Source organism: Centropristis striata, chromosome 23 (genome assembly GCF_030273125.1).
Source record: "Centropristis striata isolate RG_2023a ecotype Rhode Island chromosome 23, C.striata_1.0, whole genome shotgun sequence".
Taxonomy (NCBI): domain Eukaryota; kingdom Metazoa; phylum Chordata; class Actinopteri; order Perciformes; family Serranidae; genus Centropristis; species Centropristis striata.
Window position 1 is genome coordinate 18226905 of NC_081539.1, and position 27230 is coordinate 18254134.

General features: G+C 41.3%; 1 protein-coding gene across 1 annotated transcript in view; it reads left to right on the plus strand.

Annotated features, from left to right (window-relative positions):
- Nucleotides 1–11701: 11701 nt before the first annotated feature.
- The window catches only part of kcnb2b (potassium voltage-gated channel subfamily B member 2b), a 94005-nt gene continuing 78476 nt past the window's right edge, over nt 11702–27230 (plus strand). The window contains exons 1-2 of the mRNA XM_059327011.1: nt 11702–12003; nt 13149–13846. Coding sequence (XP_059182994.1) covers nt 13262–13846 — 585 coding nt within the window. The 5' untranslated portion in view covers nt 11702–12003; nt 13149–13261. The remainder of the gene's footprint in view (nt 12004–13148; nt 13847–27230) is intronic.

A 27230-nucleotide genomic window follows, 5' to 3' on the forward strand; every position in this document is an offset into this window, starting at 1 on the left:
CTTTTTTAATCAGGGAAGGAAGATGGTGTATTTTCCGGATGAATTATCAAACAGATCTCCCGCTCCTCTCAAGTGACTTTTGGCTACGCATGTTCATTGGCTGAGTGTGGTGGCTATAGAAGTGTTCATTTCAGGAGCGATGCCAGTCCAAGCCGCCATCCGGAAACACTTGTTGGTGGCAGGGCTATCTCACACTGCTGCCAGTAACCGAGGATAACAATGAAACGTTCATTCAATCCTACTCAGCATAATTAAACTGTATTAACTTAATTACATCTGCCTGTGTCACGGTAATCAAATGGATAGAGTTCATATGTGCGCTAACCTTTCCCTCAGGTGTGAGTAACAGAGCACCCACGGGATAACATTACCACCGCTGCCAAGGGGTGTCTGTGTGACGTTTCTTTTGAGGGCTTCATTCCTTTTTCTGTCTATCAGCCAGGTCCGGAAGGGCTTCTCTGCCACAGGAGCTACTGAACGCAGGTCTCTCTCCGTGCCCTCTAAAAACCAGAAAAGGTATTCTTAGAACAATGACCCCCAACTCCCTTGTGAAAGTAAGCATGCTCCTGATCCCTTCACAGGAAGGTTAATGTCGGTGCAACGATCCAAGAACCGCCATCTGTCCTCAGGGGTTCTCCTTTATCGTGACAGCAATAACTCATTTTGATACTTTTCATCATGATTCCGCTTTTGGACAAGAGCTTGGACCTGTGTGCTGGGTAGAGGGCATGTTGAGCAATGCAGGGTTGCCAGGCATGATGGATGAGGGGAAGGAAGTTTTAGTTTCTGACAGGAACTTCTCAGTCCGCCTCATCAGTGGGGATTTGGAAGTGTACTGCCTACTGTGAATTTTAAAGGCAGTAAAAATAAATCATAGATACCTAAAGATCATTCTAGGCCTTGTGCTTAGAATGAGAATCATGTTGGTGGTACCTAGATTGGCATGAGAAAAGGCTTATCTTAATTGTGCTGACAGTTTATGGTTTGCCCCAACAGTATCTGGTCTTTCTCCCCAACTGGGCTTGTGCTGTTAAAGAAAAAACCAACAGTAGGAACTCTTAAGTGGCCTTGATTTACACAGGAAGGGAAAACCCAATTGGCATCTACTGATGGCTAAGTGTATTGAAGTACTGGGCCATAAAGAACTGTGTGTAAAACTCATGACATGTGCCACGCAAGCAGGCCAAAAGATAAACCATCCTAAAAGACATGCCTCACAACACATGTAGCGGCAATAAATACCTGAAAGGCATGCATATCCGCATTGTTTTTTAGCAAACGTCAGGTTGTGAGGTCTATTTTTAAATGAGACACATCAACAGCAAGAAAGATGACTTAATCGAATCAGTATTTTGAACTGCAGTGAGGCAACTGTTGTAGGGGTAACTGGTTCAGATACACATTGCCTCCAGCAGGGGTACCAAAATATTTAGAGGTAAAGCTAATTTAGATCAATTTTGCTATCAGAAATTGACTAAATTTATATTTAATACTTTAAATGAATTAAAGTTACTCAGGGGCACCACCTATTCACTTAGGAATAGGAAAAGATAGCAAATCATAGTTAATCAGTCTCATAAGGTTAACAAATTATCAATTTGGAACATTGATTATTAATTATGAATATAATTATAATCGAATTACCTTATTAATATTTAGTAACGGTTGAAGGAATTTTGAGTTCTTTCCATAGCAGAGGTTAGCAAATCACTCATTCATGTGCAACATTAAAGGGAGAAGCATATTAATCCAAAAACATATTTATTCTAAATAAAGCAAAGCAAACAGAACGCACAATAACTAATCTAAAAGACTATTTACAGTGGAAATGTGGGTGAAAGAATGTGTAACAAAATGGCTGCCGAAAGGCGGTCATTTAAATAAATCAAAATGGCGGAAGCCCTTTTGTTCTTGAAGAACAATAGACCATGCGGTCTTGAAGGTCTATGTGTTGTAGGAAGCCAAATTAAAGTATATTTCATGTGGATTAGTGTGTGAGCAAATCAAATGAGTTATAGTTAATTTACATGTACAACTTGAGATATGTAGAGCAACATTAATCATACAACTTCAAGTGATCTAACTACACAAAATATCCCAACAAATATACTTTAACACACAACAGATCACACCATTGATTAAAGCTTAACAAACTTGTTCTTGCTTACTAACTGCCCAGTACTATACCACAGTGTCCAGAGTTGAAAGGGGAAAACAGCACTCCTTTTGAGGAAGAATCTGGTTCCTGGTTGGGTTTTGGTGGTTGCTGTTGGCTCCAGAAGCTTGGTGAGGGTCTCTGTGATTATGTCCAGTATAGATCACAGGCAGGAAACTTAGAAGCGTCGTGGTGGGCCCACTTGGTTTGGGCCTCACCAGCCTTTCCTTTAGAGCTGGAGACAGAGGGAAGGTGTCTGATCTTCCTCCTGGAAGATCAGACCAGGACAGCAGACATGCTGTTCCTCAGGGAGTTGAGAAGAGAAGAGAGAGAGAAGGGGTGGCTGCAGGACACTTTTGTGTCTCAACCTGGAAGTTGTATTTCCTGTTGGTATCAGCCAATGAGACGCCTTTAGGTATCTCCAGATACCTGTGGGGGTGGGGTCGTTTGTCTTTGTTTGGAGGGGGACAAAGAACGACCTCCATCTTGAAGCATGGAGAGAATTTGTTGACAAATCTCACTGAATTCAGTCTTTAATCCAAATTAATCTTCTGGAGTAGCTGTGAGCCCTACACTGTCATGGGTGGGGGTAAAAATTGACACATTTCCAAGCAGCTAAACAGTCAGGTACTGATCCCCCAACTGGCATGGGAGTGTACATTCAATAGCACAAAGCCTGTGGTCATACTGGACTTTAAACTCTCCCTTTCCCTGAAACTCACCTTGTAGGCCATTACTTGGAAAAAAATGGTGGTTTAGATGCCATGGCTCCTAATAATGGCACAACCTTTTCTTCTTCTGAAAAGAAAAACAATCTTGTTCTGTGTGAAGTCATTGACTGCTGCTACTGCCATTCTCCTTCGAATCCCAACTGCGTCCTCCAGGAGTAATGGAAGTTGAATAGATGCGCCACGTTCCAACAGATTGAATCTTTGTGGTTTGTATGTTTTTGTGTATATGGAGTCAGAAAAAGAAAGAGGGTGTGGAGAAAGAAACAGAAGAGGACAGGCACAATTTGTCTATTTCAGAAGGAAGCAAACGTATTCCAGGGCTTGTCGAGTGAGTGTACAAAGTGGACAAAAACATGTGAAAGAGGAAATAGTTCTTGAATAGATAAATAAATTGCTCTTAAATGTCCATCTGGGACAAGCAATGGTTTTCTTTTGAGGAAATTTTCTACTTCTCTGTCCGACATTAGAGTCCCTTGAGACTGGGCTCCTATCAACCCTTTGTTCCCACCACTTTCTATGTGATTCTTAGAAAGTTTTTAATGAAATGTCAGCATACTGCTTGGTCACATTGGCAGGTTTATGGCTCAGTTGGACCTAAGGAAGTGCAGAGTCGAGCGTTTTTTGAGAAAGCTGCAAGCAACAATACCAGAGGCCAAGCCCATTTCAAACAGACACAGTTAGAACGGGCACTGTGCTTGTCATTTTAGAATTACGCAACATATGCACAGGGAAACTAAACGATCTTTATCCCCTACAGAATCAGGGACTAAAGCCTCCTTGGGGCTCCTCTCATGTCATCTGATATTGTGCTTTAATGGTTCACTTTCCCAGACAAATTGTCAATTAAACTAGCACAAATAGCACAAACCAGTTGATATTCAGCACATGTAGTGCCTTGTAATCCAGGCTTGGTCCCATTCCCATACGTTCCATTATACTGGTCTGGGTCAATCACTGTGGGTCACGTTCAGGGGATCACCTACCGTCAAGGACAGAAATCAGGATCAGCACCAGTGACCTCTTTAATAGACTGGTTTAAATTAGAAGGAGCTCCCAGAGAGCATGTACCGGAGTCCATCAAGAGCCTTGACACCTCCAGCAGTTAGCATTATCTTTAAAGTCCAATATGTGTAACCTTGAAGGACACGAGCGAGATGAAACGATATCATATCACTATGGGATGCTGATCGTGATTGAACATATCAGTCGTGTACATTGGACTGCTGCATGTCAAACGACTTGATGAATTGGTTGATGCCAATATCCAAGGTTATCACTCACTCATGCACACACACAAACACACACACATACAGAGTCCAGTTAGCTGAGGGGATTGGATGTCAGTGCAAAGCCATCTCCCATACCTAAAGCCCAGAAACAGCTCGCTGTTGCCCAATCTCCTCAGCGTGACAGGGGACTCACGTCAGCTGGTAAACAACAGCCTGGACAAGGAAACACGATACGCTGCTCCAGTTTGACCTCAGCACAGACAATACACTGTATGTTCACACACGCTAATAGTTATCCCTGTTTGTAAACATTTGTCTGTCCTGTCAAAGAAGGACACACAATGCACACATGAAATCATAAATCAAGTAAAATAAACAGGCAAGTGAATGCAGGTGGGAAAACACATTAAAAAAAGATCAAATTTGAATGTTAGGGCTTTACCCTCTTTGTCGTTAGTCTCTAAAATAGACACACGAAAAATGAAATGTTTTTAATTTTTAGCCAGCATATCATTCAACACTCCCAAATAAGGGAATTTAAGTTGCAACACATTATCAAGGTTACAGTATTAATATAACAGGGGTCTAAAACACCTGTTATTTTCCTGGAAAATACCTCATTGTCATTACTTTGCTGAATGAGACTCATCAGTGTTTTGTACTTTGGATTTCCTTAATTAAGTTCATGCAATTCTGACGATGGGATAACTCGTGAAAAGATACAAACACTGCCAGCATTACACAGATATTTAAATAGACCTCCGTCCTCTTTCTTCATTTTCATTTGTGAGAGGAAAGAATTTCCCCCATCACAATATCCCTCCCAGGAGCGGGCAAGTTTTGGTTTCCTGTCCAAATGATTAATCTTTCACATTATTTCGCAGAGGGACTCATAACACCATAACACTACCTGTGGACCCAATTACACAACTGACAACAGTATCAATGCAACTCTCTGACTTATGGCAGCATGAACGAGGCAACCTTTGTGCTACATCAGCACAAGTGATTTACAGAAATCATCTGCATAAATTAGCAGAAGAGCATGGATGCAATCACATTTTATTAAAGTTGGCTGCTCCTGTTCAGGATGCAACACAGTGAGAAAGCTCATACAGTCTTGTCACTAGGGCCCATGATATGAGACTTGATGTTTTTTTTCCAGATATATGCTGCAATAAAGTACAAAATAAAGCTCTCTGTTTACAATCCTATTGTCTATAATCCGTTTAACAGCACAGGTAGGGTGTTGTATACTAAGGAAAGGAGAACATAAAAATGGCACTTGGTCAGATTTAGGCTGCACATACTAAATGGTCCACCTCAGGCCCAACTAATATGCCAGCTACACCACAAGTGACCTGATTGCTATTCACACCATGGTCTCTCCTTCCTGTCTTTTATTTCAAAGTACAACACACAGCGATCACTGGAACACGCTCGTGGTGCCACACCTGCCCTGATTACATAAATGCTTACTCTCATCGGACGACTTTTGACAGTACTAGCAGGTCAAATTGCCAACCTGGGTGTTTTTGCAGCAATTAGACCGAGTGCATTATATTCACATTATCATGCTGCCACAAGCACTTTGGGTTCAGGTGTAGCACTGAGCATCTTGTCTACCCTGCATTCACACTGATGAATGCTGATGAGTATGGCGCAAACTCCTGAAATTTGGAGGTTACACTGAATCGGTGCTGCAAGAGATGTGCCAGTCTGTGTTTGCTGATGCTGAGGTGTAGAGTCACAGCATAGTCCCTGTGTGTTTTTTCTTATGTCTGCCTGTGGCACTGCGTGATTCGCTGTGCTGGACGACATGACTACCAGAGCAAATTAACCAGCAGAGATCCCAATAAAAATATAAAGACAAAACAACACCCATTCAATTAGTTATCCATGGCCCTGGATGTATTGAGCAAATATAACCAGCAAGATGAAGTGGTAATCAATCATGTTTGTTTGTCCCCAGCAGCACCGAATAGAACGCTGTAGCTAGAGAGCCATGGACTACATATGCAAATTTGTAAAAGAAATAGGGTATTTCTTTGAAAAAAGATTGTTTTTAAAGGCATTGTTGCCTCGCTTTGATTGATGGCAGTAGATAAACACAAGGAGATAGAAAAGGAGACAACATGTTGCAAAGGTCCTTGGTAGGATTTGAACCAGGATTTAGTAGCATGGTTACATTGTACAGACTTAGAGCGATAAGCCCTTTGGAAACCAGGCGTACTACAGTTCCATTTTGCACAAACAAGTACCGACGCATGTTCATTGTGTTGTGTGTATTTTTGACACATTAGGCGTTGTTGGCAGTATCAGAGGTGAACAGGTGTGTTTGGCGGGATGAATGAAGAGATGACATAGATTAATGACTCGGGTCTGCAGCAGACCATTATATTGAAGGCCACTGCTGCCCACTGTGGGTGGGTGGGTGGTTGCGTGGACCTTGACATGGCCAGCAGCTAAAAATAGCCAAAGAGAATAAACAGGCTGCTGCTATGGCTAGTTTCCTCCCTCTTATTGACAAAAACACACAAGCATGTACAGACGTAGCCACACACACACACACACACACACACACACACACACGTTTGTACATACTGTACTGAACCATAGCCTACAAAGTCTGCTAGCTCACAGTTGGCGACCAGTCATGGGCCTTCCCCAACTTTGGATTTCACAGAATAATAAATGACACCTCTGAAAATTATCCAAGCATTTAAAATGCCATGCACTGGCAGCCGGCAGCAGAGGAATAGAGTGGGAGAGAAGGCTTGCTTGAATTTTTAACCTTGCCCACCCATGTCTTTTTTTCCTTCTTTACAAGTATTTAAATCTATTGCAGCTTTCTATTAATAGCAAGGTGTCCCACATTGATTGAATGCTTATTATTGTAATTTAAATGAATGTGACTTTTGCTCCCCCTTCTGCAGAAGCTCACACTAAATCACAGCCACAGTCTCTCTCTCTCTTTCTCTCTGTCTCTCTCTCTCTCTGCCGCTTCCGCCACACACATACCCGTTTAACATGAAAGGCAACAGGATTGTTGGCTTAAATCTGCTCCAAAGAAAACGTATTTAGTACCTTTTTCATGCAATACAGCGCCTAACACTTTAAGAGTCCAATACAGAGCATATTCTTTACCTTCAAACAAATTGTGCCATGGTTAGCGTATCTCTCTAATGAAGACGTTATGAACAGATGATGGTGTGTCTCTTTTATGTGCTGACAGCGTCACAAGCAGGAGCTGTGGGGTGCGAATGTGTCCACGGTGTTGTTTGGATGATGGAGTGGACACATTTTATGACAAACTGGAAAGGGAAAATACAGCAGGCAGTGACGGCTCAGGGATAAGGCAGTCAGTGGAGTCAGTCAAGCCTTTTCGGACTGGGATTGATGGGGAAATGCTTACAAAGAGAGGAACTGTAGGTGGCTGCTAGGTTAGCGCCTCACCTCTACTTTTCTCCATCTTCACACGCAGAATGTGCTGCATAGCATTCAGGCTCCATTATCACTGTCAGGGTGTATAATGTATTTTGATAAATACATACAACAAAAGCTAATTGACCAAACAGTTGATTCAATCAGTGTCAGCCACGCTAGCTCACAAGTCTCTCTGGCTCCATGGCCCAAAGTGTTCTTTCAGCATGATGCTACAATTTGGGTTGCTATGGCAGCAACCCACACACGCACACATGCCCACATAATACACAGGAATTAAAAAAACCTGCACAACCTCATCTCTATGAACACCCTCTAGGAAAATAAAACATTTTACAGTCTTTTGTAACCTGCAGTGCATCAACACATTTTCTATACGGAAAGTTAGTAATTACAGATATCAAGCTGCTAACTACAGTTATTCCGCCCACATGGTGGGACCCCGGCTGGCTTCAACTCCCCGGAGTACCCGTGCACGCAGGTGGTGTTAGTATAGAGCTGGAAGCAGCAACTGCACAAAGTATGACATTACTCCACACAACACAATCCTGCTCTGCTGATTATTTTGTACCAACATCACCGCTACCTCACACATCATGACTCATCGGGAAGCTGATTGGCTGTCAGTTTGATGATAATCAATGACAGGGGACACAGTCAATTGCCCTTAATCATTTCTCTGTACCCTCAGTAATTAACGACTGTGTCATCGCCAGTTTTGTTGTCATCCAGAGAATAATTTACGTCTGTCAATTAGGGGTCAGGGAGATGCTTCACTGCTTGTGACTAAAATAAATGTCATCGTTGTGGGAAAAAAATGCAAATTTTATCTGGTAAACACATCTTAGACATAGTTTCTAGAGCCAAACTGCCATGGATGGGAGATGGATACTTATTTTAGAGGTGAAAACAAATCACTGATATAGCAGCAGATATAATGATTGTTCGAGCTGGAATGAAAATAAGCCTTTTCTATGTGGATTGTGCAATGATTTTGCACCAATATGACTATGCAAGAGTACTGAGGAGGCTGCTTTCATAAACCAACAACTTTATTAATGAATGTTTAACAACATATAATGTATTCTTGTCATAGAAATGAACACTGAGAAAATAGAATTAAATAAATATGAACACGATATGTTCAGTATAAGTCGATTGCTAAATAATGAATAAATATAAATAAATCAACTGCTAATGCATTATAAACACTTTTTTTCTAAAAGTTTAGTATGACTCAATTGATGACCATAGAATAGAATGGAATATAATAGATTTATGACCATTTAAATAATGAAAAAAAAATATATATTAAAAAATAGCTATATAACACCATTTCTTAATCACTTGAATCATTGTTTTCTGCATTATATATTTGGTTTTCGGTTTTCCTCTCAACATATCAGATAACATACAGTCCCATACCAATTGATAGAAATCACCTTGGCTCCAATAATTTCACACAACTCCTACAACCCTCTTACCATATTAAAATAAAATTTGCATGGCAAATATATGGAGGCAGCCTATATTTGCTACACAGTGCCATGTGATTGCCATAAATGGATCAGACAGAATCTGTGTATCTTCATATCTGCTGATTCAAATGTCGACATCTGGACACTGCCGGAGCCTTTGACCTTCATAAAACTGCGCCCACACAGTTAAGACATAGTATACGTGCACACAAAGGCTCCGGGTAGTCAATGCGGCACTATTGATCACTTGTCACTGGGAGGAAGCAACATGGCAAAGAAATCAATTACACGTATGCAGTGTATAATCAAATTTCTGGAAAGAAGTGCTTGGCTAAGGGAAATTCAACTGACATATAAGCTCTATATGAGGAAATATCATTGCTGTATTGAACTCTGTTCATATGAACTGCGAGTGTGGAGCATATAGAGAGGAGAGAGAACACTCAGTGCACGTAATGTTCTGAGGTATAATAAGGGATACATTATTTAATATCTGTATTTATTCATTTAAGACCAGGGAGAGGGGAGATCATTATATATTGATAGCTAATAGATAAGATGGGATTTGATTACTTAGAGGTGCATATGTGTGACGTTATTACTGACTTACTGCTCTCTCAAGTGGTCAGAAAGGAAAGGGGGTCAGGTCACTGACGTGGATCCAGTTACCTGCTGTGGGTCAAATGGAGCATCTCAAATGGTTGTAGTTGTCACCTTTGAGGTTTTAGCTGTTTTACTTGTAATGGATGACAACATTGCTAGTTAGTGAGGGGAAGAGAGATTCTGTTCCTTCTAGTTGATAGACAAAATGATGGGTTTTTTTTGGCCAACGATGGCCAACTCCATGGCGATGCGACATTTGCCTATGAGATTTTTGCATTGGATTTTGGATCTTTGCATAAAATAAGCTCTGTGGCAAACATGTTTCTAACGCTTGCGCGTTTTGTTCAGCATGATAATCTTCACAAATGAACACCACTTTTATGACATTTGAAGGGTTAATGCAGCCGACAGAAGTAAAAAGCTAACATTATGCTATCGCGAACCACGCTGTGGTTTCACGACTTCAACGTTAATACTGTTAGCTTCAGACAGGCTCCAACAAGCTAACAATCGGTTTTGACAAGCTAGCGAAACCGTAGCCAAAGATATTTTTATTAACCCTATCCACAATCTACAAGAGTTTGCAAGAGCACTAAAAAACACGACTAGTGGCTGTGGGTGGACTAGTGATAGAGTTGCCACCCATGTCCGGTGTGATGACGTTTAATATTCCCGACAACCACTTTAGTCTCATTTAGCCACTTGTTAGCAACCATCTTTTTAAAGACACGTAAAAATTCACAAGTTGGGTATTTACTAATGTATTTTATTTCGTGCAACAAAACACAAAACCTATCTTTAGCTTGTGTTAACTACAGACCTTATTTCAGATATCTAAACACCAACCCATGAAAAATTCTCATTGAGTTTGAGAGGATAGACCCCAATGAGCTAGAATGCTAACTCCCTGGTTTAAGATGTCATTCCTGATTCACCCTATACACGTAAATGTATAGAACCTTTCGAGTATATACTCTATACTGTTTGCAAAATATGGCATTTCTGTGCATTATAGTATATGCATGTTCGACGGCCCACGAAAACTTAGTTTATAAGTTTACATTAATAAATATAAAAGATTAATTGAAAATGCTTTGATTCAGTATCCCAATTATATGTAGGTAGACTATATAGGCCCAACAAGATGTTATAGAAATGTGATTTGATGTTCTTCCTAGGCAAGTAGCAGATGTCCCAGTTCATCTTTCAGTGAGTAGCTGACAGGCTGTCTCCACTCGAGTCACTCATACGTCGTCGTTTGAGACAACAATTCCCACTCATCCATTGGTTGTGCACCCCCCTAAGATTACAGCAAGTGTGTGGGCAGCATGAATGGGAAAACTCAGGGATTCATAAGCACTCTGCACCTTCGATGTCCACACTAAAAAGAGCCGTTCAAAAGATTTGTTCTTTCATATTCTCCCATCACTACTACTAGTGTGTGTGAGTAAGTGTTGGCTTCAGGAAGCAATTTGCTGTTAAAGTAAGCTAAATTAAATATCATTTTCCATAATCTTCCAGAGTCAATTCTTCACAAAACTGCAAAGTAAAAGCCCAGGTATTACTGTGCATTTACTGTCACAGGCAACATAACATTTCATGGTCATTTCACTAAAAGTCGCCTGTGGCAAAGTGTGCACCTAATATAATTTCAAGACTTTAAAAAGCAGCCTTGAAGGGATTTCATTTCTAAGATATGAGATAAAGGTAATGCCATGTGTGTGTTGTATAAGAGCCTGTGTTTATACTCCAGCCTGATGTTATGATATCTCATAATCAACTGCTCACACTACTACAGCTCCAAGTCACACACATCTTGAAATGTAACGAGCTGCTGTTATTTAGTCGTGTTATGGGATATAATCTTCCACCCAGTTGCATATAGGTTTTCACCTCTAGGATATGGTGCAGCCCGCGTGCACCCCTCCGCTCCTCCTTATGTAGTACAGAGCGGGACACTCCGCAGTTATCCCGTTCCTTCCCGTTGCCTTTTACGCGCACGACGTGTCTGCAGTACAGTGAATCAGTGAGCCAGTCTTCACCGCACGCCACGGGCTTTTGGATGAAGGCAGGACTCTTTCCACTGTGTGCCGATGGCGAAACAATGCTGCTTCTGTCCCGGTGATCATTTCTAGAGGAAGATATTCCGCTTTTTATTTCTCTTCTCGACTCGTTTCTTTTTATTTTTTTTAATTTATTTTTTTTAAACAAAATGTGGCACGCGCGTTTTCAGCGCGGCGTCCGCGGAGTGCTCTCTTCAGTCGTGGCCGCTTGACTAAAGGGGGATCCCGGCTCCCTTTTCATCCTCTTCTCCCTTAGGAACAAGAGGAGTTTGCATGCAAAAGGTGGTTTATTTCGGCAAGGTGAGAGGAAGACTGCTTTTCTGTGACATTAAAAAATGTTTTTATATACTTTGAGTCGAGCAGAATCCGTGCGTTGCGAGTGATTGTTTAGGCTAATTTACGTATATGGTGTTGATAAAAACCTCACTGAACATAGATTACATTGTAGCGTAACAGGTCTGCAACGCTTTTGAATTTATAGGACTGCAGAACAAGTCAAGACATATAGATTATCAACGTGAAACGCTTTACGTCCCCCCATTCACACCTCTACTCGTTATATACCATTTCAATAGTAAAATTGTCGGTTTTGTGGCCGGTGTTTGGTCCATATAATTAGGCAGTGTCAAATGTGACTAAAAACTGTTGCATTCAAGAACATCCGCTTATCTTAGTGCTGTAGAGGGACGATAAGCCCTGTTCCTAATTAAAACGGGTAACCTGTGGTAACCTAAAGTCTCTAATAGTCACAACTTTTTTTTTATTTTTCTGAGGTCTTATCCAAGTTTAAATAGCATTTAAATCATTCTGTTAAATTTAAAAATTCTGCACAGTGGCTCTTTTCATGAACAAGGGGTTATATTTGTCAGAAAATGTGATTAGATGTAAACGTGTCAAGAGAAAGGATATTTGAACATGACAAGTTAAATAAAACTCCAGAAATGTGCTGTCACACACACACACCTCCTCCATTCAAATTGTCAGACCACATGAATGAATTTCAAGGTTTCACTCAGTTCATTTGCTTCCTGACCCACCACAGAGCCCCATTTTTGACCGATGAGGCTGCGTAGAAAGTAGCAGGAGTTCATTGCCTCATTACAGACACAACATCGCTGGAGTGGAGTGGAGTGCAAAGCAAAGCAGCCATATTGACTGTTAAAACAAAATCATTGATTCTGTCTAACACCTTCTTAGAAATGTGATGAAAGGGATCAATAACACTGCGCAGCTGTTACTATTTTTGACTGACAATTTAAAGTAACAAGTGACTATGTTTTCGTGCTGCTTGAAAAGTGCAGGTTTTGGCCTCTAAATGTGCTTAACACAGCATTAAATAAGTTGTTAAATTTTGTTTAACATCCAATTTTTAATACTGAACTTGATTAACTCATGTGTCATCAGTGAATTAGTCATCTCACAATCTGTCTCTTCTGTTTTCTCAGCCATGGAGGGACTTGCCTAAAGAGGATCCAACATAAATCAACTTTTAGACTTTTTCCCCCCTTTTTTTGTGTCATCGTAACATCTTCCCCAGTAAGTCTCCTTTTCCATCACCATGGCTAAGAAGCTTGAACCAGCAGGGCTCAAGCCCACCAACATCCGAACTGCTCCCTCCCTGCCCCCCGAGCCCATCGACATCATCCGCACCAAAGCCCGCTCCCGTAGAGTCCGCCTTAACGTCGGGGGTCTGAACCATGAGGTTCTGTGGCGGACCCTGGACAGACTACCCAGGACCCGGCTTGGCAAGCTTCGAGACTGCAACACCCACGAGTCCCTGATGGAAGTCTGCGACGACTACAGCCTGAATGAAAATGAGTACTTCTTCGACCGGCACCCTGGGGCCTTCACCTCCATCCTGAACTTTTACCGCACAGGCAAATTACACATGATGGAGGAGATGTGCGCCCTTTCGTTCGGCCAGGAGTTAGACTACTGGGGGATTGACGAAATCTACCTGGAGTCCTGCTGCCAGGCTCGTTACCACCAGAAAAAGGAGCAGATGAATGAGGAGCTGCGGAGGGAGGCAGAGACAATGAGGGAGCGGGAGGGAGAGGGAGAGTTTGATAACACCTGCTGCCCAGACAAGAGGAAGAAGCTGTGGGATCTCCTGGAGAAGCCCAGCTCCTCGGTGGCTGCCAAGGTAGGGAACCGAAACTGGAAGTGTGATCACACTGCCCCCATCTCACATTCCCTCATCGCATTCAAAGCCGAACACTCTGCCTGGATCATAACACATTACAAGCACACTTATTAAAGGCCTACTCCCACCTGTAAAAATAATCATAAGTTCATCAATTTGAATCTTAAACAGGCGTGCACTGTACTCTCATCAGGTGTTTTCATGCGCCATCTGTCTGCTTTCAATCTTCCTAAGTAGCAACAGTTGTTAGGGATGGCTTAAATATAGAGAAAGCTGCATTCTTTGGGTAATAATTGTGTGGAAGTGATGAAAGATCAGAAGCAGAAGATGAGGAGTGGAAGTAGGTGTGTGATATGCAGGCAAACATTATGGTACAGTCAAATTTATAGTTCTGGCAGTGATAAATTAGTAGTGGAATCACTGCAGGAGCTAGATTTAGACTCCATTTGCTTTGACAAAATAATTGGTGGGTGCGTCAGCTTCTGGTGTTGCTTTCTTTGCAGGGATAAAGTATGTCAGTGTAGACCAGTTCTGTCAATGACTTGTCACAAATCTCTGTTCTCATGCCTACAGACTGATTGGATGTGAAATGACAGGATGATGTCAAACGTTTGTCGCAGGTGTATCGATAGATACATGTCTATTCTGGAGCTGTTTACTATATTTACTTTAAGCCAATTTATGCGATTTGATGCAGTAGTCATCGATGCTTCTCCCTTCCCACGTACCTCATGTTTAAGAAACTGCTGCATCGGTCATTCTCATTTGCACACGATAAATCTCACATAAATCTAATGACTCTGTAGCAATGTCCAGGCTGTCCCTGGTAACAAGATGACATCTCTTTCAACTCCTCCTCCACCTCCTCCTCATCCCAACCCCCCGCTCTGACTCGGTCCTCAATTAGGTAGGTCAACCTTGATGAAATCCAATCACTGGTAATTTACCTTTGGTCTCCAGTATCCTGATCTCATCATCGTGGCAGTGCAGTGCAGGGCTGGCCAGGATTATATTCCATGTCAGAGGATCATAAACACAGGATCCCGTGTGTGTGTATGACCAAAGCAACATCATCCCCTATATGGTGGAAAAGCAGCTCCTGATGTGCTGTATGTGGCGTGTAGTTTGGAAACCCTGCTAGACTTAATTTCTAACCCCTGGAGCCTTGTGCTAAATTTATATTGCAGAATTCTGCTTTAAAAATGGCAAAAATATGGTACTGAATGCATGAGGCTGTGATCCTTTAATAGAGCTGCTATACATGGTTCCTCTTCCTTCCTGTGTTATTCCTGCATGGCTTGTGTACACTATATCAACTAGTGATTTGTGATTGACAAGGATCCCGCCTCAGCTTAATAATTGTATTCAGCCTCCAGCTGTATATCACGAGAATCAATTATAAAGAGGCTGCCGATATCTAATTCAAGGCAAACTCAGGTGACAGCAGTGAGGTAATTTGATGTGCTGTGTGATATTTAATGTGATTTACCTCCTCATTCTCCAGACTCATCTCGGTTTTGCTGACCTGTTCACTATCGTGTGGGGGAAGCCTGTGAAACCTTAAAGGGAAATCCCGAACTAATACAAATTGACATTCCGCTGAGTGCTCTACAAGGAGAACTTGAACGTGACTCTAATGGCTCAGCCTTGCGATCGCACTAAGGTTTATCCACAGCTGAAAGAACATTTGGAAATAGACTGCCAGGGCTGCTCGACTGTCAGATGGCAGCTCCCCGAGGTCAGGGAAGCCTTTTATGGGGCACGTACAGTGCAGTGAGAACCCTTGAAAGCCCTTGACCAAGGAAATACCATTACTAGGCTGGTACACAGCCGTGTGCTTTTATACAAAGCAACCTGAGCCCTTTGTCAAATGCAATCACTGAGTCTTCTGGCGTACACATATTCACTCTCCTTCCCTGCCTCTGTTTCTCTCACTCCCTCTCTCTTACACTGCCTTAATTAGATATTAGAGCCCATTGTGCTGCTCTATAGCACCTATGGCCCTCTCTGGCCTTAAATAAAGGTTAAGCATGAGAGGACTGACCTTTTCAACAGGGTCAATCAAGCTAGGATTACAGTCATCAGCAGTGCACACTTTGGGAGCCTTGCAGAATGGAAAAGATTTAAACTAAGCAGGTATTGCACCAATAAATCATGGTTGAATAAAGTAGCAGAGAGGTGAGAGTTGAGTGAGAAGGCCACAAGTGAAGGTAGAGGAAGGTAGGCAAACAGTGATAGTGGCGTCCCTGAGAGGCAGAGAGAGAAAGAGCGGGAGAGAGTGATGTAAGAGATGCAGTCATGTAAGTTACGCCTCAGGATGCTGAGCTGGATCTTTGCAAACCTTTCCCGATGAATAATGAATGAAATGGTCAAAACAAAAAGGACACTGGCTAATGCAGTGGCTTCTCTGTGTAACTGCGTGACTTTTGGTTGAGTGCCCCTGCTGTGTAAGGAGGAGGAGGATGAGAGTTAGTTTGTGTCCTGTTCCATCTGGGGCTTGGCTTGTCACAGGTGAGCCAAGATCTGGCAAGCACTTGCTGTACTGTACAGTGTGTGCACACTTGCAGAGCTGGCGTCTTTAGTTGCATGTGTTTTGGAAACTCTACTGGAAATATATTAACAAAAACAGTGTAACAGCAATGAGTAAAACCTGACCGCATGTTTTCAGCATCTCACCTTGTGCAAGAATTACATGATTTAATGTCCTCAAGCATGTATATCGAACTACCAAACCAAAATCAAGCTCAAGCTCAACTCAGATTCTGCATTTAAGACACTTGCAGTAAATTGGTTTCTCCGGAGAGTCAGTGAATATTTCTTGCTCAGTGGTGTGCACAGAGACCAACAGTCCGCAGAGAGGAGGCAAAAGTTGATGCAATGTGGAGTTGGATGTGGGGTCTGTTAGCTCCACAGCTAAATCATGCTGTTTTTGTGAAGCCAGTTGTCCGATATCACTATAAGGCAGCTATCTGTGTTGTGGCTGGTGATACGCAGTTTCTTGTCATCCTGCTTGTTGGCGAGAGTGGGTGTTGGCGAGAAAGACACTGTACAGCTGGTAAAAGCAGCTCTTAGCCTAGCCTGATCCTGGCTCGCCTACCTTGCTCCTGCTTTCCTCTTGCATCACCTCCACTCAGTGAATAATCAATGCCTGCGAAATATTCCTGAAGGACATTTTGGCTGTTGATAACTATCTGCCAGACAACAGGATGCGGTACCGGTAAAAAGTCGGCATATGGTGGTTGTTTTTTTTGGACGCCAATATTGTATATTGTTGCTTTTCTTACAGCAGTATTGTCAGTTTGAGAATTTCAATACTGCCGGACCCTACATTATATAGATGTCTTTCACATAATATAATAGTTGGGTAGTACCTTTTAGTGCTACATCTCTGCTCTGTCAGGAGTTCCTTCACAGCATACAGCCACTGGTAAAATACTCATGTTTAGAAAAAAATCAGATGGATGTTGCTGTTGTTTCCTTACTGTGGGCTATAATTTCTATTAATCCAGTAGAACGTGTCATCCTTGATATTGAGCCAGAAGGATTTGTGCTGCCCTGACCCTCTTTTGTTTACAATGAGTCACGGGTGTAGTTGTACAGCAAATACACTTAGCACAAGCTCATACAGGGAAGCCATATCCAAACTGCTGGATAGCTGCAAGGAGCCTGAATTACTGACTTATGCTTTTATATTTCTCTGCGTAAATGTATTACCATCACTCTTGCAAAAGACAGATCTTGTTACACTTATTGTATGTTAATGTAGTTTATAACCTGGCCATGTTTTAAAACTATAAGTGTCTTTTGTCAATGTGACAGTTAACTTGATTGGATGCATTTCTTTTATTTGTTGAGATAAGCACAACGATATGCAGAAGCCGTGTAATAAATATCAGGATCCCACGAACCGTTTGCCACACAATTAGTGATTTAGTGAGAGCTTCAGCTTTAACATATGAGTCAGGCTGTGTTCTTGGCATCATAAATTAATACAATTAGGTGTTACATGAATGCCTACAGTGCTCAGTTGTAATATATGAACAGCACAGTTTGCAAGAGCAGCATCTTTTTATTCTGATTTGTGTTCATGCAAAAGCTTCTAGATAAGAAACATCCGCCAGTTTATATTTTCTTCACTTTAGTGTCCATGCAGTCTGGGCAGTCTGGGAAAATAATGGCAGAGGATTCAGAGCATTTTAAAGAGATCAATGTTTCTACTTGCCAGACATTTCAAGTTGGGTTTTCTATATCTCCCTTCCTCTCTATGTCGGCCATGTTCAGCCTTCTGCTTGCTCTTAATGTGGATGTGCACCATTACTCTCCCCTTTATCTAATAATCTAGTCTAGCTAGTGGGAATGCTGAGCAATGGGCCTGCATGGGTGCAGACTTGTGCTGTTTGGTCCTCCCACGCTTGGAACCAGCCAAAGTCAGTCCACCGCAGACACTGTTGATGATGATGACACAATGTGAGGGAGCTTTAGCATAATAAGGTACTGTTACAGACACCTTAAATGAAAATCTTTGTGAATGTCAGTTTTGTTGCATTAATCTGTCTTCAGCGTAACCACAAGTACACATTTGTTTTGGTAATTAATTTATAGAATCAGTAGAAGTGACAAAATGAATACAAAGTGGAATACGGCCCGATTATGTCACGATTAATCCATGGATCATCATAGATTTATTGAACTTAAGAAAAACTTCTTTTGTTGGTTTTTAACAGTGCATTTTTGGAAAAATAAATTAAATTTAACTGAAAAATGAATAAAAAAAAAAATAAAAAAACGAAGAAGGAATAAATTAAATAAATTATAATAAAAAAAATATATATACACATACATTTAAATAAACATAATATACAAAATATAATTAAAAATAGAAAATAGAACAATTTTGTAACAATTTCCCCTTCCACAACCTACTGAAAACTACAAAACATATATTCAATATATACAACTAATAAATAAATAAATTATAAATGACACCAAAGTAAATATGATTATATATGTTGCTGTACAGTATCACAATTCAGAATACAAACTAAACTAATTCAACATTTTGGGAAATTATGCTTAAGAGATTTCAGTTAGACAAAACAAGAGCATCACTGTGAAATTAAATGCAGCACAATAATTGTTTTATCTTTATTTCCATAACTGTTGGAAGCCAAAATCGTAATTGAAAATAAAATTCGATTAATCACGCAGGCCTAGACAGGAGCAAATTCAATGAGCACACTGCTGCCTGTTGTTTCGGATCACTCCAGACAGCCTCTAACTCTCCATCCGTCTGTTTCATTCCAGGCTTTTAGCACTAAAGCAAGCATTTGGCTTTGTGTGTGTGTGTGTGTGAGTATTGATGTAGTTTCTGATAGTGAGCAAGTCAAAACTGAAGGGAGGTGGGGATAGGAGAAGCGAGGGAGAGGCCTTTAGTCAGCGTTAAGTCAAATGCTCTGTACAGTATGTGCCCCCAGTTCAAATTGGAGCAGCAGGTCCTCTGCCTTGCGTTTCATTATCATCCTTTCATCTCTGCATGGATTGTGGTCAGTCTTCAGAAGGTGAAATCGATTGGCATTGGCATTTTATGGAAGAAATGCTCTCAGCTTGTTACTTTTTGCTTATTTTGTAAAAGGCCTGGCCAGTGGAGGCTGACATTGACTGCTAAAATCAGATTTTGGTGTTTTGGAGCCTTAACCCTGTCTCAGTGTTTTTACATCAAAGTGATGCTTCTGTGCAAGAGGCAGAGCAGCTTAAATACTCCAACTGGTATTAGATATTATTCAACTACGCTATTTTATTTGGCCTTTAGCAAGATATGAGGATTAGGACAGGGTATTGCTACTTAATACCTTTAAGATATCAACCAAAATAACACAGGACCAAGTAGTATTGAAAGTTCTCCAGTCAAATGATTTGATCCTTTTTGTTCCCAGTAGGATTGGGCAATGTCCCCAGAATGAGTATAGGAAGATGTCCATAGAGAAACACAATTGATGATATCTTAGGTGCTGCTCAAATAAAGGTACTATAACTTTGTGTTTGAGTTCAAGATGCTCATTAATAATTATTCAGGCATCTTTCGGGGGTTAATAATTGACTGATTACATTACAGTTCAAACCTGTTTGAACAAGTTGTCTTTTACTTTGGATTTGAGGTTAAATCAAGATGTTAGGCAGTTGATGACAGCGATTAGCTAAAAAAATGACTTTTTTGCGTGGTTTTGCTCTCAGCAAATCACTACAAGCGACCCTCAATTTAATGAAACGTCTGATTGGCCAACGAAAATCATTTGGATGGATAGAGAGGTGGTGAATGATTTCATCCACATTATTGGTATGGAATGAAGTTCTCTATTGATATCCACTTAAGGACACCTGTATTATAACTTATTAAATGATACCTAGCCCTTCTCAGGATGCATCACAGGGGAGGAGTTTATCATTTATAGCGCACACCTTCTTGCCGCTTCCTGCAGCCTCCTGGTTACATAAGCTTTCCACTGGGCTTCTAATCAGTACAGCCTAGCATTTAGGCACTAGCACCTAAATCCTCTTTACCCCGCAATCATAATCAGATAAGAGAGAACCTCCTAGATTATAGGTGCCATGAGTTCTTATAGCCTTTGCATGGGTAAAGGCAGCAGCATTCATCATCTGGATTTTCCAGGACACACTTTAAGTTAACGCAGTCACCCCCTGTCCACCCCTGGCTTTCTTTATCTTAAATTGAAATCTGCTCTGTTTGGGTTCAGATCAGAAATGGCTATAATACAATATTATGGCTGAAAAGATAGTGAAGGCCTTCAAAATACACTATGGTGTCTGTTTCGTACCTTCTGCTCGAGCAGTTTCATTTGTTTAAAGCACTTGTAACCTTGCCTTCTGTTTTTTTCATGAAAAGTGGCTGATTTGTTGTATATACAGCGAATACTCGCTAGTATTCACAGCTATTTACTCACTCCAAACATGAATTTCCTCATATGGACAACAAACTGCACGAGTGGTGTAAGCAGTTGATAGAGCTCTTTCCACTCTCCACAGCTTAGTTGGTGCTGTTTGAATTTATAGTTATGTTACCAAGCAGCAAATATCAGCTTTCATAACAATAGCGTTGTTGTATCTGTTGACTGTACAACACTTAAATCCCTTTAAAAATGTATGAAATTATGTCTCATATCGAGTTTCCAACTCGTGCTTTGAGTGCATTTGATTTCTGATAGTGTTCATACACTTTATGTGGAAAAATAAAAATATATATGGAAAAAAATACACAAGAGGAACATTAAATCAGCAGCTATTAACATAAAAGCAATTTTTAATTGTAAATGCCCTGAATGCTCTCAGATTATCTCTCACAGTTAAGAGGCTGACTAGATTTCATTTTGGTTTTACAGCAGAGGTTTCCCAAGGTCGTGTTTAAAATGAAGAAGATGTTAGGACACTGCAGCCCGTTATTGATCTAACTAAAGCGTTGTATCTGTGAGTTTCACCCACAGGGTTTAAGGGGAGCATTTGAAGTACAGGGAAAGGAAGTTGTTGAAGACGAAATAGATAAAGCTATTGGTGCCGCTGACCCTTAAAATTGATCGGTTTAAACCATCCAGTTGTACATTTATAATAATTCCACAAATGCTCATTGATTAATGTGTGCACTACACATCAATCCCCTTCTCCGTTTTTGCTTTGCTTTGCACAAATCACCCACTGCTGCTTTCTTCCATTTTCATGATTACCAGCGGGAACTAGCATGCAGAGGAATTACAGTCTGGATGCAGCTTAGCGGGAATGGTGTCCCAACAGAGCCCACTGGCCCGTCTTAAGGCTTATTGCACTTGACCATGCATGTAGTGATTCATGAATGAAGACATCATTAAGTGAAACTCATGAGCCACGACTGATAAACACTACATTATTTGCACACTTAAAGCAATAAAGAGGAGGGAGAGAACAACAGGCATAACAAACAGGATTCAGTGTAAGTTAGGGGAAACAAGAAAAAGTCACTTTAGCACAGGTTTAGTACAAACAACATGGCCAATACAAGCCAAGGCTAATGAGTGGCCAGATGGTGTGAGGAGCCTGATGGCTGAAACCTCATTAGTAATTCTACTGTCATCCCCCAGAATACACCCTCAAATTTCCTAAGTGAACAAATCTGTTATGAATAGAGCTGCAACCAAGGATTATTTCTTAATCGGTTAATCTTTCAATTATTACCTCACCTAAGAGGGTTAAGTTTTTGGTTCAGTTTGCTTGTTTTGTCTCTTTATCAGCAGGATTTCAGAACAACTACTGGCCTGAAACTTGTTAATTTGTGTATTTGCTCCATGATTTGATCCGCCAAGAAATTTCATGGACTCTTCCCTGTCCACACCCTTCCACCAAGTTACATGAAAATCGAGCCAGTATTTCTCTAATCCTGCTGAGGAACAAATAAACAAAAAACAAACAAACTGAACCGAAAGCATAACCTCCTTGATGGAGGTTATAAATTAATCAGCATTTCCATGTACCTACTCTGTCTTTATGTTGATATATTGGCAGGTCATACTAAAATTTACTTAACGAAAAGTACTGGAGCAATGTTCAGCATATATTTAGAGTTTTGTTTTTGTCTACCCAATGAATGCAAGTCCAATATTCACTCTCTTTAGTTCAGTTTTGGTCTCCACCAACTCCCAAAGGAAATATCTGTCTCTTTAGTTGCTAAATACTTCACTATGCTCACCAAGTAGTTACTGACTTTATCTGTCTGCCCTTTAGTGCTGAGCAGGTAGTGTACAATAAAACTTGTTACATTGAAAGCAATGCTATAAGAGACCAAAACCAAATAAATCAAAACTGTAAAGGCCAGAAAACAAAACCAATAAGTAAAAATATGCTAAAAAACTCAATGGAGTAATTATTTCTATAAATTATATCATTAATAGAAAAGTATAATTATAGCATTATTAAAGCAGCTATAAAGAGCTTTTATTTTGTATCGAGTTTGGCATCGCCTATTGACTTCCATGAGCACCAGACTGCCATTAGAAAACATCTCATTTTAGTGCAGCAGGGTCTGACTTGTACTGGAATGGTGGGAGCGAAGCCAGATCGGGGTCTGTCCAGCTCGGGTCTGAGGCCCTGTGTCTAAGCCAAAGGAGCTTCTGGAGAAACAGCTTTGTTTTGTCTGATTTCATTGGAATCCGGTTCAATAACACCCTGGAAAACATTAAGATTAACTACATAGAAATAGCCAATATTATTGCAGATGGTCTTGTTTGCTTATGTAGGTCATATAGAGGCGTCAGTATTTAATTAAGAGTGTTTAGTAACCAGTTAAAAGTTCCTTGTAGCTGCTTTAAATGAGCATTATTCATTTTCCTTAGCCTACCATTTCTTGTCACACTCTTTCTATGAGTTGCACACACCATGCCTGTTCAGCCTGCAAAAAGGCCAGGAGTTATAAATTGGCATAAAGCCCCAGGTTTGAGCACCATCAAAGCGTGACATAAATTCCACTGAAGGATGGGAGTGGCTGTGGACCAGCAGCAAGCGGTCGCTGGCTGGCACTGCCAGCTTGAGTGACACTCTGGGTAAGAGGCTAATGTGTTCCTTCCTCCTCCTGCATTCCTCATCTCCTCCCTGTCCTCCTGCTCATTACCTCCACCGCTGCCTCGTGAGGGTTTGCTCCCGCTGTCTTTTTGACGTTTTTACTCGTCCCAGAAGACATCAGAAATAGGGGGAGATGGAGAGAGGACGGTGGCGGAGAAAAGAGTCATCATTCTAAAAAGCTATGAACACCAGGTCTCTATTACGTGCTTCAGTGAACCCCCTTCACACACAAACACACACTCACAGCAAGTCACAGTCACACCTCTGCACATACTTACAATAGTACACACATTATGCTCTCCATTAAGTACAGCACACACACGGATGGGCCCATATGCACACACACACACAGCTCTTTATCTGAGAGCCTTCAAATACTGCTGAGCCAGCTTTCTGTGGGTGCCACAACAAAGCGGGTGCCACACTGTTGTCTGCCTCACTCTTCCACTGCCATCTCTCTTTCAATACCCTTCACCTCCTCTCCTCTCCCTGTTTACCACCCCAGCTGCTTTCACAGCCTCCCTCTACGTTCACTTTTTATCACTATCGCACATTTCCTCTTATAACTGCCGACCTCCCGCGCTCTTTCATCTCTCTGCTCCGTTTCCCGTCCCCTCCACATTTCTGTCTTTATTTACTCGCAGGGCGAAAGCTGAGTTGTGATCCTGCCCACCGTTCCATCACGGCTGCAGTGATATGAGACTGCATTGGTATTCATCGTGGCGCTGTTTTTACATTTGGCTCTTTATCAATCATATTTATGCTTCAGTACCACTGGTCAGACTTCCTCAGGGGTCTCCACCTCCTGCTGCACAGAGGTGCTCTGCTGCTTCTTGATACAGAGCGGCTTTACAGCACATGCGATAAATGCACAAACAATACAAACACCTTGAAAAATAACTGGCGGAGAAGCAAAAACCAGGTGATGCATATTGAGAGTCCTCGCTAACAAAAGGGATACCCCTTTGGAGTCCTGGCAGACTCCCCTGACCAAGAATAACCCTCCAAGGAGCTCTTGAAAGGAAAAAAAAGAACGTGTAATCAACTTCATTTTACTTGTTTCCTCAGAAATGCTGTGTTTGTGTAGTTTCCATGGTGACCATGGTGTGCCATGGTGACTTATCGACACCCAGGGAGCAATTCATCTCTATACAGGCTGTGTGAGAGGCAGAGCAGCTGGTACCTCAGCCCCCACAAACCAACCCCTAATGCAAATGTAAGGGAAATGCTTGTGCTGTACAGTCAGTTCAGGTCTCACTGACTTCAACCAGCCCTCAGATTGTGTGTTTTGTCTCCAGAATTATTTTATTTTTCACGATGAAGTGTCTTTGCTAATTTTCTGTTTGTGTCTTTTCTGCCAAGTGCTTTAATGGCTCTCCCTGGCAGTGAAATTGCCAGCTATTGTGCGGCGGACATGAGTTTACACAGTCAGTAGCTGCTGTGATATGATGAGCAGAAAAGGCTTTTAATTTTAAGTGCGAAAAGGAGAATATTTTCGCTCAGCTCAGGTTGTGTTTATGCGAAAGAGACAAGAAGAATGGTGCCTCTGCCTTTCTTGCGGCCCGGCTCTCCCGACCGATCGCAGGGTCTCCAGAGCATCAGCAGCTTGGTTTTGTAGGATAAAAGACATTAATTAAAAACCTCTGCTCCACGAAGGAGACTCAGAGGACATGAAACAGAAAAGAGGCAGATCCATGGATTAGTGGGAGGTTGACATGGGTTAAAGCCACTTGTTAGCCATTGGCTCATGGATACTGGGTGACAAAGCATGAGCTATTGTTTTGGGCAAACACATTTTTTCACATTTCCCTCTCACCACCTCCTCCTCCTCCTCCTCCCTAGTCTTTAGCTTTTCCTGTCTTTTTCCTATTTTAGCTCCTCTGTTGGACCGCCTCCACGTTCGTACACCGTCTTCCCCTCTGTCCCGATTCGCTTTTCTCTTGTGTCATCAGGCTGTTGGCGTCACTGTGGGCTGTGCTGCCAGCTGTTTGCTGTCTCCTCACACCACGGGAAGTGACAGAAGAAATTATTATATCTCCTGTTGTGTGTGTGTGTGTGTGTGTGTGGGCCTCCCGCGTCTTCTGCTGAGCCACAGGAGTTCCTCAGTGCTGACCACAGTAACTCTGCCTCGCTTAAAATGCTTTCATGCACCTTAAATTTCAGCTCTCCTATATCTGACATCTATTATTCAAAAGGTTCATCTTAAATAGTGTATTCTCATAGTCAGTCATAAAAGTTTAAGTATAATATTAAACAATTTCAGCCGGTGGCAGGAGGTCTTTCTACTTATTGCAAGAGTTTCTTCGCTTGATTTTTTTTTTTTTTTATATGCCAATGTCTGTTGGTCAGTCCGCCACTTTGATTCAGATGGAAATATCTCAACGACTACAAATATTCATGATGTCCTGAGGAAGAAAAGGAACTCTGCTGATCCCCTGACTTTTTATCCAACGCCACCAGCAGGTCAAAAGTTGTCCAAATGCCTTTCAAAACAAATGATATTCCCATCAGCAGTACTTCATTTTCACCTTTAACTAGCAAATGTTAGCATGCTAACATGCTAAACTAATGCTGCATTCCATTTACCTTGAAAGTCAGAAATCGGAATGACATTCAAAGTTGATAACGTATTATGTGGTATTTTTCACATACCAACATCACCGCAACATGTGATGAAGGTGCAAGTTGGACGATACTGTGTGTGCGACCAATTTAATGAGACATAAATAGGACAGACGTGCTAATAAAGAGTATTTTATCTGATTCACTACTAGCTCTTATAGCAGCCATCTTGGATTTTGAAGTTGGAATTGGTGAAGTTCTTTCAATTTTCGGGAATCAAACTTGGAACTTGGAAAAGCTGACCTCCCAGTTCAAATGGATTGCATCACCTGGTCATGGTCATGATAAACATTTTACCTTTTTAACATCAGCATGTTATGAAATGGTAGCATTTAGTTGTGCCGAAATACAAAATACGCTTTATTAACAAAAAGTTATTTTGTTTAGAAACAGGTCACATTGGATCACAACATATTGCATTTTTGATTTCAATACTCTTTTTAAAAAAAAAATGTTTTTTTTTTTTTTTTTTTTTTTACAAAAAATTAAATTAAATCAGTGAATTTAGTGCAGGTCCTCTAAGCAGCAGCGTCCCTTCCACTTACTAAATACTGTCTGTAAGCCAAAGGTCACAACTTTATTCCCCCTAACAGCTAGACTGGGAAATATCAGATATAATGAATTAATTTACATGTTCTATTCATCCCATTTTCCTGTGCCATTTAATTTTCAGCCAAGCCATTCATAAAATCAGTAAATCAGTCAAACACACCACTAAATGTGCCCTCAACTGGAGCTGCCCATCTGTGTGTCTAGTGAGGCGAGGTGACAAAAGGCATTGATACAGTCCTTTAGCTCCCTAGTGTGATTGTAATCTGCTTACTGCCATTGGAGGAAAAGACCTGGCTTGCTCGAGGGCACACAGGGACAAAGACTCCGAGCATGTGACCCGTGTCAATGTCAGGGAGCCCAGCATCAGGCCAAAGGATCAGCGTCTGACTCACCTGAAAGGTCACTTTTAACTCTAGCTTTCTCTGCTTTATGTGCAGGTGTGAGTCTGGTCCCTTGTCTGTTGCTGGACTTTTTCTGATGTGCTGTCAGACGTATTACAGGACACATTTTCTTTGTGTTTTTGTGGCACTGACAGCTAAAGAAGGATCTGTCCCCATTATTGCAGGATCAGGGAAGATTTTGGCCTGTTGGGTGTTGACATTTGGTTGAAGCC